At 36.0% G+C, this 16,551-nt stretch overlaps 1 protein-coding gene across 1 annotated transcript in view; it reads left to right on the forward strand.

Moving 5' to 3' along the window:
* Positions 1 to 16,551, forward strand: part of PKP2 (plakophilin 2) — a 77,144-nt gene that overhangs the window by 14,407 nt on the left and 46,186 nt on the right. The window contains exon 4 of the mRNA XM_019736575.2: positions 6,460 to 6,595. Within this exon, the coding sequence (XP_019592134.1) occupies positions 6,460 to 6,595 (136 nt within the window). The remainder of the gene's footprint in view (positions 1 to 6,459; positions 6,596 to 16,551) is intronic.

The following is a 16,551-nucleotide window of genomic DNA, read 5'->3' on the forward strand; positions in this document are numbered from 1 at the left end:
CCCACAGCCCTTACAGCGTGAGCTGGCACTTCTTGGGCTGCAGAGAAAGGTTTCCAGAGATAAGTGATTAAAATAATGACTTTTCAGGCAGCTGCCTAATTGACAGATTAACCTATTTACCTCAGGGACCAAGGCCAGGTTACCTGCTCATATGGAGCTTTGCAAGGAAATCTAACGATTAGTCCATCTGTTATTCCAAATTAGATGCTGACTGAAGGGATGGTTACCTCTTGGCTGTGTGAAAATATGCTCTGAAGGAGAGTTAATTCCAAAGCAGACCAAAAAATGGATAATTGCATGCATTTTCTTGAAATAAAGGAAGGAAAAAGACAAAAATGCTTATTTCTGGCTTATTCCAAGTGGACCTCAAAGGTTATATTGATAGTCACTACCATAAAAAGACAGAACTAAGCAAAGGCAGCTAATTTTTAGATGTCTCTTTCCTTCCTTTTATACCTGATACTTTTACTTTTTGATTCTAGTATCAGTGATTTGCGGGTACTTTTTGGCAATACTGAATAATTTAAAAAATTAAATTTTTAAAGTCATTCCTTTGCCTCCTGTTTACTTCATGGCTTGTCTAATCTGGTCTTTGGAATATAACCCTTATTCAAGTTGAATGCTAGAACACAAATTTCATAAACTGGGGAGAAAGTTAGAAAGTGAAAGGTTGAGAAATGGATGGATAATTAAATCGCTAACTCTTGAAATAATGTAGTACCATTATGGTAAAAGATTAAATACGTGATTTTTGTTTGATTTCTAATGTTGCTTAATGGAAGTTTTTACTTTTAATCATCGCTTTAAGTGAAATTTTGCAGTATACTCATTGACTGTGCGGGTACTGCTGATAAAACATGTTAGGGCTAATCTAAACTTGAAGCAGGAAATATGTTTTATAAAGCAAAATTGTGCATGAGACTTCAAACATTTCTGTAGAAATCAGATCTTTGTCAATGTGGACACACTAATAAAGAAGGTAAATGCATGAGGTAATTATTTGTTGAGGAAAAATCTGATCTTGGCTTTTAAATGGATAATTCAAAATGTATTCAATGCCTGCTGTATTCTAGGATTTGTGCTGGGCACAATTTTAACAGAATGATTTTAACAATAACAAAACTATCATGCCAACAACTGGCATTCTTCTCTTCCTTCGTCTCTGCCCCCATGCTTCTTAAAACACCCTGTCACTTCCCAGTCTCTCATCAGCCCACTGCAATATGGTGTTAGTCCCCACCATTTGACTGAAACAATCTCCCCGTAATGTACCAGTGCCTATTGTGTTGCTGCATCTGAAGCAGACACATATTCAGTCCTTATAATCCTCAACCTATGGGCAGTATTTGACACTACTGTTTGTGAAACTCTCTCTTCCTTCATTTTTCAGGGCACCAATCTCTCCTGGTTTTCCAGTTGTCTATCCAGACATTTCTTCTTAGTCTTCTCTGAAAAGACTTTTCTGCACACCCAAAGAAGTCATCTTTGCTAATCCTTCTCTTTCAAGTATTGGTGCTCTTTCAGGGTGTCCCTATGTACTACACTTGTATCGTGTGATTCCCAGAATTTTATCTTCAGCTCTGTCCTCTATCCTGAACTCTAAATGTGTATGTATTTCTAACAATCTCCTGGGCATTCCATACTCAGTATATCCAAAACTAAATTTATCAGCTTCTGCCTGCCTTCTACTCCTAACCATCTCTTCATACTAAATTCCTACCGTTTACAAACATGGAAGTCATTCTTTTCTTCTCCCGCCACAGTCACATATCACCAAGCCATATTTCTTTAATGGTTTTTACGCTTTTACTCTTCTTTCCAACTCCATTGCATGAGTCTCTCTGTCTCTGGTCCCGTTCACTCAGAACCCTTCTCTAGGACTCTTAGTGACCTTCCCAGATCTGTTGATTTCTCTCCCCAGTTTATAACCTTTCTGTAATTGCACCAAGTTTGCCTGCTTTTTAGCATGGCACACCAGACCCATGTTTATCACCCCTATTTATCACTCTAGTCGCATCACTTTCTAATCTCCTCCCTTCATCACCACCATCCCCAAACACACCCCTGCATAAACACTCAAACCTCTTTTATGTCCCTTAATGGAAGATACTCATATATTTCCTTCTTCCCATCCATCCATCCATCCATCTCTTTTCCCCTAATAGCTCTGGTTTTGCCTGGTTTAGTTCAGATACTACCATTTCCTGGACCACTCCCTTCTCAATCTAGTTTGGGTGCCCCAGTTAGCTGTACTGTGTGGGTGTACCAGAATAATATGTTGTAGTTATTCATTTACTTATCTGCTCTCCCTCTAGACTTTGTGCTTCTTTTAAGAGTGTCTTATCATCTTTATAGTCTCGGCAACCTAAACAGAGGTAGGTCCATAAAAGTCACTATATAAATGTGTGGTAAAAGCATGAAGGAATTAAAGAAGGAGGAAATGAAATATAAACTCTTTATGTTTTACCATCTAGGTTCTTTTGTTGCTCAAATTCTAGAAGTATTAACCGTACTATTTCAGGTTATTGTTTTAATGGACAGGGTAAATTTTATTAGAATAATTATATTCTAATTATATTCTATAGAAAGGACACTCAGGGTCAAGAAATTTAAAATAAATGGCAAGAAACCTATTCTTGATAACTCCTAAAGTTGCCATCCTAGAGATCAAAAATCATAGAAATGAACTCTTCCTGAAAATTGTGCTATGAAAAGGAAAGGCAGCGGTGTTTCCTACAATAAGGAAAATAAATGATCAAGGTGGCATCTGTGCCTGACTTCCTTCCTTTGCTGTGCCCTGTGGCTCATTTCATTCCCTCAGGCTGTCCCCTGGGAGCCCTGCACCTGAGACTGCTCTCTTTTCCCTACCGTTGTCTCACATTTCAGATCTGTCCAGCCCCTGTTTTTGGAATGTATTTTTTTATGCCTAGTGAAAGTCCCACCTGTAAAGTGTTCTTTCACATTTGTGGAACATTCCTATAGAGTAGCTAGATACAACTATAAACCTATGTAATGACATAAGGTTTTAAACAATGGCTCTTTCTTTCCCAAAGAAGAATGGCTGATCAGACAATAATGCAGCAGAAAACCAAGACATGGGAGTAAAAGAGATACAGTTAACACCTGTTCTCCATCAGACTGATGAAAAGGGGGATTTCTTGAAATCACTAAATAAAAAAATTCTAGATCAGTTTTTCTGAAACTATGATTTCCGTGCCTATGGGGGGAATGAGAACTGGTGGTTAGATTCCTCCAGTGTACCCAGCACTGCAGTGAGCAACAGAAGAGAGAAAAATTGAGTGGCATATATGAAGGTCTAGAGAGGATCAGTGGAAAAAAAAAAGTAAGACATCATCAAGTGCTAGGTTGTGCAGTACATACTCTAGTGTATGTAGGAATTCAGAGAACAAGAAATCCATGTGCTGAGACTAAGGAGAGAGACTGGATCTCCGAGGGATCACCAGTTAAGTTTGTGACATAGAGCAGCACAGAGTAGACAAAATGTCATAGTAACTTCCCTGCACATCCTCTTAATTGCCAACTTCTTTAGTTCCTTGATTCTTTAAGTCTCTTTCAACTATATCTTTCCATTTTCATTTTTAGCAGCCCAGTTCACGGCTTTATTGCTTCTAAGACTTATGGTGCCCTCAAAACTGTCTCTAGAAACACATATCCACTCCAAAGTCATCTTTCCAAAGCAGTGCTCTCATCATACTTAAAATCTTTGTGAGGCAGAGGAATTTACATTTCCTACACTTCTGTGACAACATGCAGGAGCTTTCCATTCATCATCGCACCTTCCGTTGGCCTTGGAAGGTGTGGCTCTATTCTAATAATCCGGGAACCAGCCTGCCTGCGGCAAGGCTGTGTTGTTAGCTGGCAGCCGTGCTCGTTGAGGGATCGCACACATAAAGCACCGTTTGTTATTTATTGCTATAATATCTCATTCTGACCAAGGTTGTTTTACCCTGCTTCCTCTTATATTTTTTCATTTATATGAGCATCATTTTAACATATTAAGTAAAGTTGTTGAAAAGACTCACTTCTGGAGAGTATGTTCAGGGGATAATGGGGCCTAGGGACAACTGCTCTTCCTGATGTCCCCCCCGCCCCCAACCCTCTTCCCAAGCCACATTTTGGCAGGCTTCAAGAAGCATTTTATGAGTGAGTGGGAAGGAGGGGAAAAGAGAGAGAGAGACGGATGGAGAGGAGGAGTGTTGTAGGAGAATAGAGAAGGAAATGAATAGCTCTAGCTGGGGGTGGGGCACAGGAAAGATGTTACAGAAGTGAAGACATTTGAATTGAGTCTTGACAAACATGTAAGAATTAGGTAGAAGGATGGGCTTTCTAGAAAACTCCAAGAGAGTGGCTTGCGAAGAGACACACAGTGTTTAGAGAAGAATTAAAAGCCCTAGTGACTAGAGGATGGGGTAGTCATCAGAGGTGGGGCAAGGGGATTGATGATGGCAGGAGATGGAGCCAGACGGCGATGAGAATATACATTGTGTTGGAGAGTTGGATCTCACAGAAGCAAAACAGAAAAATCGGTGCCCTGAATAGCTGTAGCAAACTTTCTGTTGAGGAAGTTTTCATTCAGCTTGAGAATTGTTTTTAATGATAAAGTAAAATGGCATTGGATTGGCTAGCAGTGAATGCAGGGCTTCTTTGTGAATCATGTTCAGGAAAATAAAGGATTCAAGTAATGGAATTATTTGGGGGTTTTAGAGACTTGGAAAATTCAGACTTCCGTAAGCCATTTATGACTTACGAAGTGGATTAATGACTGAATATTAAAAAACAATAATAAAAAGCTGCATTAAACAGAAGGCTCTTCTTATGAGTGATCTTCCATCAGTGAAAAACCTGCAGTGGTGGATGGTAAAGACTTAAAATTGCCATTGAAATCGAGACTGTTAAGAGTTTTGATTTCTCTGTAAAGACATTAGAGTCCCTTCATGTAAACTATTTCCATCTCTTCTAAAAGGTGTGTTTCTATTAAAAATTACTCAGATTCTGGTTTTAATAGAAGTAGCCTGCTTTTTTCACCAATTAAATTGACTCCTGAGGCACAACATTTATAAGGTCATTATATATTTCTTGGTATCAATGCCAGACTGTTTTCTGCTTCGTTTGTAATACCTTTATACTCATGAGGTAACACTTCTGTGTTTGGACATGTGTTTCAGATGCAGTGGATATTAGCTTTTAGTCATGAGGCTAATTTATCCCCTCGCTTGTGCCACACTCACCCGTATACAGACACACAATTCACAGTACTAGACACACATCTGTACACATGTGCATGTATTGAGAGTTAGCCTGATATAAGAGAGCATGTACTCACTGTGCTTGCCAACAGATACTGGAAAACACACTCCTAGGATGTCTTTGGAGTCTCTGTTACCTGGAATGAATCAATCATAACCCTCTCTGAAGCCAAAAAGGGTCCTAGATTACCTTCAAGGCATGTCTTTAGCCACAATTCTGAGATGTTAGCATCCTGAGTATAGTTTCTCTGAGGCAATGCTTAAGGAAGCACAAACTGCACTGATAATAGACTTCCTAACCTAGTCACCCTCCTGACAGAGATAAAAGGGGAGAAAACAATATGGTTCTTTGAGGCATTTGGGAGTTATCTTTTTTTTACAAGTGACAATTTTAGTTGACCTCTGGAAATTATCCTCTCTGCATCAAACTGCATAAGACTTCATCACCACTATAAATGCCTGCAATTAGTAAAGGACAAAAGTATGCTATGAGCTAGACATAAACTCAATGTCATTACACTGGCAAAGTAAATAATAATAGAATATGTATACTTTTTTAAAGAAAAAGCATATTTATAATTGCATGTAATAATCATTACCTTTCCTGATGGATTTTGTCACATCAGTATGACTTACTTTAACGAAACAAACTCATTTTTCCTGGCTTTTACTGTATGCATACTATTATATTCATTAAATAAGAACATTTTTAGAATACTTTTTTTTTTAAACTAAGTTTTAGGAGAAATAACAGATTCTGAGTAGCTTTGAGAAAAATCTGATGATTTTTGAGGGAGGGTATTTTTTCTACAGGTGTGATAGCAATAATTTTTTTTCAATTTCTGTGGCCAAATTTCTTTTAAATTCCATGTAAAGTCTTACCATGCCTTTAAAGTCTCTTTTTAAGATGTAATTATCTTAAACAGAGTTCACTTTCTTTCTTTGGTACGTGTTCTGATTCTGCTCAGTTCAATGACATCTGATGCTAACCCGACCAGAGCTGGAGTATTTCTGCCACTGGCTTCCTATACCTTCTGATCTAGGTGCTGATTTTTCTCTTGGCTGAAGAAGAGCCAAGGCTCAGATGGTCTAGGTGCCTCCTGACTCTAGCTGAGTCATCTCTGGAGGATCAGGTTGGTAGGCAGGAGGGAGCAGGTTTGGAATTTTGCTGAATCCGTGACTGTTTGTCTAGGAATGCCGACATGGAGATGACTCTGGAGCGGGCAGTGAGTATGCTTGATGCAGACCACACGCCGCCAGCCAGGATTTCTGCTGCAGCTACTTTCATACAGCACGAGTGCTTCCAGAAATCTGAAGCGCGGAAAAGGGTGAGTAGCATCTTAAGTCTGGTGCAAACCAGTACACTCTCACATCTAGTATGGTGGTGGCCCTGCAAACCAAAACCAATAATTTGCTTAAATTTTTAAACATCTTCCTTGAGTTACATGTCAGTTATTAGCTCAATAAAATAGAAATACATATCTTCATTGAGACTTTTTAATTTAAAAGGAAATACACACTCATTGCCAAAAAAATTTCTTGCAATTCAGAAACTTAGAACGTAAGTCAGTGTACACACCTCGCCCTTCTTTGTTTGTCTCCCTAACCTCCCCCTTTACAACTATCTTGAGACAATTGTTGTCAACAGTCTGTGTACTTTCAGATTTTTCTGAGAGAGGGCATGTGTGGGGGTGGGGGAAAGAGAGGGGAGGTGGTGGGAAGAGAGGGAGGGAGGGAAGAGAGGGAGAATGAGAATCAATGTGCATTTTAGGCTATTGTTTTCTATATTAAAAAAATATATTAAATATAGGCAATGTTTTCCAACTTTTGTTTGCATTAAACAATTTCATTAACATACCAATGGTTCAGTGGACACCTTTGTACATAGATCTTTTGGCATTTCCACAAGTGTTCCTGTAGGATGGATCCCCCCCCAAATGGAGTCAATTTTATGATTGTTTTTAAAAGTGGTACATTTGTGGGGGGAAAAATCATATTTCGAAAAGGTATGCAGTGAAAAGTGAGTTTCTCTCCCACTCCAAACCCCAGCCAACCCCCATCTCTTTTTCTCTCACTCTTGCATTTTCTCTCTTCCTCCCTCCCTCGTTTCTTCTCTCTGTCTCTGCCTCTGTCTCTCTCTTATCAATTTTTGGGTATCTTTGCAGATACTCTCTGCATGTAGAAACAATTATTGGATGGGTTGGTTTAGTATTCTTTTTTGTTTAAAACAAAATCACAAATGGTAGCAGATTACTTGCAGTATTCTGTATTTTGTTTTCATTTAATATAATATCTTGGAAATCTTCAATATATATTAGCCCTACTTCATTCTATAAACTGCTGCATAGATTTCTGTTGTATAAATGTACCAGTTTTGTTTGTTCATTTTGTTAACAGCTTTATTAAGTAAGGTACAATTTAATAAAGTTTTGACATATGTTTTGACACCGTGAAACATTTGACATATGTTTTGACATCAGCACAATCAAGATAATGAGCATCTCAATTAACCTCCAAAGTTTCCTTGTGCCCCTTTGTAATCCATACTTCACACCCCTCCCAACCCAGTTCCAGACCCAAGGCAATCAATGATCTGTTTTCTGTTACTATAGATTATTTTGGATTATCAAGAATTTTATATAAATTGAATCATAGAGCACATAATACCTTTTTTGTCTGGATTCTTTTATTCGCCTTAAATCTTTTAAAATTTATCCATGTTGTATGTATCAAAAGTGTGTGTGCATGTGTGTGTGTGTGTGTAACTGAGTAGTACTTCATTATATGGATACACCATAATTTGTTTATCTATCTACCTGTTGATGCACATTTGAGTTTTGGCTAATACTCGTACAAGTAAAGCTGCTATGAACATGTGCGAAGACATGGTTTCATTTTTCTTGGGTAAATACCTAGGAATGGAATGCGTGGATGATCTGGTAGATGTATGTTTGACTTTTTAAGACATTGTCAAACTGTTTTACACAGTAGCTGTGCCATTTTATGTTTCCCTGGGCAACATTTGAGAGTTCTAGTTCCTCCACATCCTAACAGTTGATAACGGTCAGACTTAATTTTACCCTGTAAGTTTGTAGTGGTGACTCATTTTGGTTTTAATTTGCATTTCCCTGATGACTAATGATGTTGAACATCATTTTAACGTGCTTATTTGCCATTGTATATCTTCTTTGTTGAAATGTATGTTCAAATCCTTCCCCATTTTTAATTTGAGTTTTTGCTTACTTACTGAATTTTGATAGTTTTTTATATATTCTGGATATGCCATTTTTAAGATATGTGGTATGGAAATATTTTCTCCAGTTGTGTTTTGTCTTGTCATTCTCTTAACAGTTTGTAATTTTGATTGATTTCAGTTTTCCACTTTTTTCCTTTATGGATCATGCTTTTCATGGTGTATCCAAGAAATCTTTCTGTGGTCCAAGGTCACAAAGATAATCTATATTTTCTTCTATAAGTTTTATAAATGTTAGATTTTATAGTTGGTCTATGGTATATTTAGGGTTAATTTTTGTATATATTGCGAGATGTGGATTGAAGTTCCTTTTAAAACAATGTATATACATGCAATTGTTTAGGCACCATTTGCTGAAAAGACTATCCTTTCAATAGGAATTGTTCTTGTACTTTTCTTGAAAAGAAATTGATCACATATGTGTGAGTCTATTTCTGGAATATATATTCTATCCCATTGATCGTTTTGTCTGTCTTTATGCAAATACCACCCTCTCTTGATTACTATAGTTTTATATTTTCTACAGTCATTAAATTCACTGTTTTCATTTGCAGATGGCATGATCTTCAATGTAGAAAATCTGATGAATCTACAAATAAAGATAGTCTTGTTTCTTCCTTTCCAATCTGGAAGGCTTACATTTCATTATTCCTTTTTTCTTTTTGTACTGGGTAGACCCTCCAGTACAATGTTAAAAAGAAGTGAGAGTGGACATGTCCTATTCCTGATCTTAAGGGAATAGCATTCAGTCTTTCTTTCACTATTAAGTATGATGCTACCTCTAGGTTTGTTTATATATTTGTTTATTTTTGAGGGATTTAACCTAAAAGAATTTTGTGGGGAGCTTTTTTTTGACGAAAGGAAATTTTTTATATTTTAGTATCTTTTAATACCATTTTTCCTTCTTTTTTGTTTTTTGTTTCTTTAATTGAGATATAATCGAAATATAACATTAGTTTCGAGTATAAAGCATAATAATATTGTATATGTATATATATCATATATACATATGATATGATATCATTGCAGTGGGTTTACTTACCACCCGTCACCATGCATAGTTACAAATTTTTTTCACTGTGATGAGAACTTTTAAAATCTACTCTTAGCAACTTTCAAATATACAATGCAGTGTTATTAACTGTAGTCACCATACTGTACATTACATCCCCATGGCTTACTATTTTATAACTGGAAGTGACTACCTTCACCCATTTCACTCAACCCTCAACCCCACCTCTGGCAATCACCAATCCCTTCTCTGTATCTAGGATTTTGGTTTTGTTTGTTTGGTTTGGTTTGTTTTTTAGGTTCCACATAAGTGAGATCATACAGTATTTGTCTTTGTCTGGTAGACTTATTTCACTTAGCATAATGCCCCTAGGGTCCATCCATTTTGTCACAAATGGCAGGATTTTCTTCTTTTTCAATTGCTAAATAATATTCCATTGTGCATATATGCAACATTTTCTTTCTTTATTCATCAGTGAACATTTAGGTTATTTCTATGTCTTGACTATTGTAAACAATGCTGCAATGAAATAGGGGTGCAGCTATCTTCTCAAGTTAGTGTTTTTGTTTTCTTCAGGTAAATACCCAGAAGTATAATTGGTGGATCATATGCTAGTTCTATCTTTTATTTTTAAAGAACCTCCATACTGTTTTCCATAGTGGCTGCACCAATTTACATTCCCACCAACAGTGCATGAGGGTTTTTGGTGGTGTTTTGTTTGTTTTTTTGTCACATTCTCAACAACACTGGTAATTGCTTGTCTTTTTGGAAATAGCCATCTTAGCAGGTATGAGGTGATATCTCATTGTGGTTTTGATTTGCATTTCCCTGATGATTAGTGATGTTGAACATCTTTTCATATACCTGTTTTCCATTTACATACATATTTTCTTTGGAATAATATTTATTCAGATCTTCTGTCCATTTTTTATCATTTGTTTGATTTTTTACTCATTATATGAGTTTTTTTATATATCTTGTATATTAACCCGTTATCAGAAATATAATTTGTAAATATTTTTCCCGCTCCATAGGTTGCCTTTTCCTCTTGTGATCGTTTCCTTTGCTGCACAGAGGGTTTTCATTTGGTGTCTTCCCACCTGTTTAAAATTTTTGCTTCTATTGCCCTTTCTCTTGGTGTCAAATCCAAAAAAATCATCGTCAAGACCAATGTCCAAGAGCTTACCTCCCATATTTTCTTCTAGGAGTTTGATAATTTCAGGTCTTATGTTCAAGTCTTTAATCCAATTTTCAATGGATTTTTTTGAATGGTGTAAAATAATGGTCCACTTTCACTATTTTGCATGTGGCTGTCCAGTTTTCCCAGCATCATTTATTGAAGAGACTTTCCTTTCAGCATTGTATATTCTTCTGTTGTAAATTAATTGACCATATATGTGTAGGTTTATTTCTTGGTGCCCTATTCCATTCCATTGATCTATGTGTCTGTTTTCATGCCAATATGATACTGTTGATTACTATAGCTTTTTAATATAGTTTGAAATCAGGAAGCATGACGCAATAGCTTTGGCCTTCTTTCTCAAGATTTCTCTGGCTATACAGGGTCTTTGTGGTTCCATACAAATTTTAGGATTGTTCTATTTCTGTGAAAAATGCATTGGAATTTTAGTAGGGGTTACATTGACTCTATAGATTGCTTTAGAGTATGGACATTTTAACAATACTAAGTCTATCCATGAGCATGGAATATCTTTCCATTTATTTTCGTCTTCCTCAACTTCTTTTGTCAATGTCTTATTAATTTCATTGTACAGGTTTTTCACCTCCTTGGCAAATTTATTCTTATGTACTTGATGCTTTTTGATGCAATTGCAAATGGGATTGTTTTCTTAATTTCTGATCATTTATTTTAGTGAATGAATTTAATTCATTCATTCATTTAGAAACAATGGATCTTTGTACATTGATTTTTTTTAATCCTATAACTTTACTGAATTCATTAATTAATTCTATCTGTTTTTTGGAGGAATCTCTAGGGTTTTCATGTTATCTGCAAACAATGATAGTTTTATTTATTCCTTTCCAATTTGGATTCCTCTTTTTTTTTTTTTCTAGACTTGTTGTCTGGCTTAGGTAACTGACTTCCAGTATTCTGTTGAATAAAAGTGGCAAGATTAGGCATCCTTGTCCTGTTTCTAATCTTAGAGGAAAAACTAAAAGCTTTTCACCATTGAGTGTGATGTTTTCTGTGGGCATAAATGTTTCATAAATCCCCATTTCGAGTTAAAGAACTTCCCTTTTATCCCTAATTTAATAGAGTTTTTTTGTTTGTTTTTTGTTTTGTTTTGTTTTTACTCAGGAATCACTATTGGATTTTTACAAGATCCTTTTTATGTATCTGTTGAAATATTTCCATGGTTCTTATTTTAATTTTGCTAATATGGTAAATTACTTTCATCAATTTTTAAATGTTATCCCATTTCTGGGATTAACCCCACTTGGTTTTGATGTTCTGTCACTTTTTATTTTTTTAATTAGATTTGCTAAAATTTTGTTAAGAAATTATACAGCATTATTTATAGAGAATATTGATCAGTAATTTTCTTTTCTTGTAATGTCTTTGTCCGGTTTTGGATTGAGGATAATACCAGCCTCATAGGGTAAATTAAGAAGTGGTCTCTTCAATTTTCTGAAAGAGTTTGATTGGAGCTGGTATTGTTTCTTCCCTAAATGTTTGGTAGAATTCACCAGTGAAGCTATTTGGTCCTGAAATTTTCTTTGTGAGAAGTTTTTTAACTACAAATTCTGTTTCTTGAATTGATAAGGGACTCTTTGGGCTGTTCCTAGTGAGCTTGGGTAGTTTGTGTCTTTCAAAGACTTTGTCTATTTCATCTAAGTTGTTCTAGTGCTCTTCATTTCTTTGTATAGATGTCATCTGCTATCATTTCCCCTTTGCCTGAAGAATTTTCTTTAACATTTATTTTAGTGCAGGTCTCCTGGTGATTAATTATTTCAGCATCTGAATTTCAGAAAGAGTTTCATCTTTGCTTTTGAGAAGTAGTTTCATTACCAGTAGATTCCTAGGTTGACAGTATTTTAATTACAGTACTTGAAGGTTGTTGTTCCACTGCCTTCTTACTTAACAGTATTTCAGATAAGAAACCTCCTGTCGTCCTTATTGTTCTTCTGTACATACTGTGTCTACCCCCCACTCACCCAAGCTGCTTTTAAGGTTTTCTGTTTACATCACTGGTGTTGAGCAATTTGGTCACAATATGCCTTGGTGTAGTTCCCTTAGGATTCTTGTGCTTGGGAGTTTTTGAGCTTTTAAATACGTGGATTTCTACTTTTCATCAAATTTTGGTGTTTTGTTTGGAAATTTTCAACCATTAGTTCTTTATATATGTTTTCTTTTCCTCCTTTGGGAACTCTGGTTACATGCATATCAGGCTGCTTGAAATTGCCACACATCTCATCCATATGCTGTTCTTTTTCTTCAGTTTTTTTTCCCCCATGTGTTTCCTTTTGAATAAGTTCAGTTGTACTTTAAATTCACAAGTCTTTTCTCCTGCAGTGTTTAGTATGCTGTTAATCTCATTCAGTATGATATTTTTTGTTTTATAAATTGTAGTTTTTATCTCAAGAGGTAAAAAGTGAGTCTTTTTTATACCTTCTGTGTCCCTATCTAACATGTCCCTTTGCTCACGATTTCTGATCATGTGGAAGCCGGTTAAAACAACTGCTTGAGTGACCTTGTCTGCTAATTCTAACATCTGTGTCCATTTTTGGTGGGTTTCAGTTGATTGATTTTTCTCCTCAATATGGGTCATATTTTTCTTCTTTGAATGCCTGGAAAGTTTTTATGAATGCCAGGTATTAAGAATTTTATCTTGTTGGATGCTGGATGTTTTTATTTTTCTGTAAATATTCTTGAGCTTTATTCTAGAATGCAGTTAATTTACTTGGAAACAATTTGATCCTTTCAAACCCTGCTTTTAAGATTTGTTAGGTGGGACCAGAGCAGCATGTTTTTCTAGAATTAATTAGTCCCCATTTCTTAAGGCAAGATACTTCTGAGAACTCTACCTAATGCACCATGAATCATGAAGTTTTCTGGTTGGCTAGTGAAAATAGGCAGGGTTCATGGGCCTGTGTGAGCATGAGGAGCTATTCCTTTAAATCCTTTCAGGTGGTTATTTCCCTGGCTTCAGGCAATTTCCTTACACACAGGCACTAATTAATACTCTACTGAATACTAGAGGGGGACCCTCTGCAGATCTCAAGGGTTCTCATTCTGTGCAGCCCTTTTCTCGCTGCTACTCTTCCCTGCAGACACTAGCCTGCTTGTTCTTCTCCGATTCGGCACTCAGTGTCCTCAGCTCTGCTTATTGAATTCCACTAAGGTTTTCCCTCACTGAACCCACAGCCTGGGAATGCTTGCTTGTTTTCCACCTCTTAGGGATCACGATCCATTATTGCTTCATGTCCAGTCATTGAAATCATTGTGTGTTTTGCCTGCTGTTTAAAATTGTTTCAGGAAGTAAATTCAGTCCTTTTTATTATGGAGTCATTTTAAATGTTGGTAAATAACTCCCTAAAAATCCTTCCCCAGATTGTACAAATTTACACTCCAATCAACATTGTATCAAAGTACCCATTTACATGAACCATTACTTCCACAGATATTATTCTTTGTTGGCTTTTTTAATCTACTAAACACAAAAAATCACTTTATAGTAGAAAATTTTCTCTTTTGTGAAATCTAGACTTATAGTTGGTCAGTTAATCAAAGAGTTACAGAGAAATCTTTTTAAAAATTACACACACACACACACACACATACTTATAAAGTGTCATCATCGTTCATACATAATCTATGCCCATTATGTATCATATGCCATTTTTAGTTTCTTTAAAGTGAAATGAAAACTTAATGGTGCTAATTCATCTAGGTTCAAATCCTTTCAGATTTTTACATTTTCTCTAATCTTTTACATTAATTTTGTCCACAAATAATTAGAGTTTTTTTAAGCTCTTAACCTTTATCTAGTCTTTCCAAAGCATTTAGATTATCAGGGAGACAGAACTCTTTTCATATATATATTTCATTCATTTTTAGAATAGGTAAATAAATTACATAATATAAGAACAAGTACTGTTGACAAATACATTGGGAAACAAACCTAAGTTATTCTTGGTAAACATGTAACTCAACTGGTACAAACAGGAATGCAAAGCCCAACACAGAGTACCAGCTTTCAATAGTACTTGGGGATTCAGCAGATTTCACAGAGGGGAAAAAAAGAATGAGTTAATCCTACAGATCAGGTAAGCAGAGTCAGACGAAAGAGCTTCTAATTTTTTCACTTGCATTTCTTTCATCATAAAGTTGAGCAATTTTTTTATTTTTTGTTTTTATTGGGGAATATCGGGGAACACTGTGTTTTTCCAGGACCCATCAGCTGCAAGTCAACTCATTTTTTTTTTCAATCTAGTTGTGGAGGGCGCAGCTCAGCTCCAAGTCAAGCTGTTGTTTTCACTCTGGTTGTGGAGGGTGCAGCTCACTGGCCTGTGTGGGAATCGAACAGGCTACGTTGGTGTTATGAGCTCTGTGCTCTAACCACTGAGTCATCCGGCCGCCCCACGTTGAGCACCTTTTGATGTATTTTTTTGACCTTGTATTTCTTCAGTTGATTGTCAGTTTTTTATCAATTTTTCTACTAAGATATGTATCTCCTTAATGATTTGTAGGTGTTCTTTACCTGTGATACCTAATCCAGTGTTACGTGCCTTATGGTATATTTCATCACGCAGGATTTAAAAATTCTTATGACATCAAATTTGTCGATATTTATTCATGGCATCTGTAGTTTAGACATTGCTTTAAAAAACATCCCCACAGCTAGATTATTTTTAGTTTTAAAAATTATTTAATTATTGGGTATTTCTCATTGACCTTTGTCTATGTGTTTGTTCCATAGAAAGAATAAGTAAGGATTTTTTAAAATAACGTATTTAGCTAGTAATGAACCTGTTGTGTAAATGAAGAGATTTGGGCTAAAATTAGTCCTTTTACAGCTAAGTCACATAAATGTTTAAATCTTTTATTGCCGATCTTTAAAAACTGGGCATTATTATGCATGCTTTCATTTTATATTACGGAATTACTTGAATTTTTCTTTTGTTACCCAGGTTGGGCTAGATTTCCATTACCTTTTAAATTACTAATTTTATTACAATTATCATTTTGCTTACATATAAAATTTAGGCTGTACTTGCCTTCTTAATTCTTATTCAGTGATAAAGCTAGAACAAAGACTGGTTTTGAGAATACTGAAACATGAAAACTATATTGAAAACTAAAAGCATATATGCATTGTAGAAAAATCTAAGTATTGTGATGTTGTATAACCCAAGAACATTAACAAAATCCTTCTACTATTAAGCATGACACTATAGTTTTTAATTTATGTATAAAAGACAATTACAGTTTGGACATAAAGATCAAAATTTTAAGTCATATCTTTTAAAACCAGTGGCAATTTTTCAATTCTTATTTTATGTGATTGGGACTCTCAGCATTTAACACCGTCCATCCATCTGTCCTTTCTCAAACTTTCTTCTTTTGGTCCAGAGTCTCCTGGTTCTCTTTCCATCTCTCTGGCTCCTCCAGGTTTCCTCTGTGAAAAATTTATCCGTGACCTATCCTTTAAATATTCCTTAGATGCTTTCCTGGGACTTTTCTTATTCAACACCGTCTCCTGACCTGCCTCGTGGACTTTTATGGTTTCCAATAATGCGTGACCCAGATGCGATGACCCATAGCATCTCCACCCCATACCTCTCTCCTGGTTTCCAAACCACATGTCCATCTATTTCCTAGACTTCCCACTAAACTCAGCATCGACTTACCAAGAAATGAACACATTATCTTCTTTTGCTATTCTTCTCCACTAGCCAACCCTCCTTCTAAACTTGTTCTTCCTGGTGGGTTGGGAGGTGTAAGCATTGCCTCTCAGGAGTCACTCAGAGATGGGTTTGAGTCCCAGCATCCTAAT

Source organism: Rhinolophus sinicus, linkage group LG02, assembly GCF_036562045.2.
Source record: "Rhinolophus sinicus isolate RSC01 linkage group LG02, ASM3656204v1, whole genome shotgun sequence".
NCBI lineage: Eukaryota > Metazoa > Chordata > Mammalia > Chiroptera > Rhinolophidae > Rhinolophus > Rhinolophus sinicus.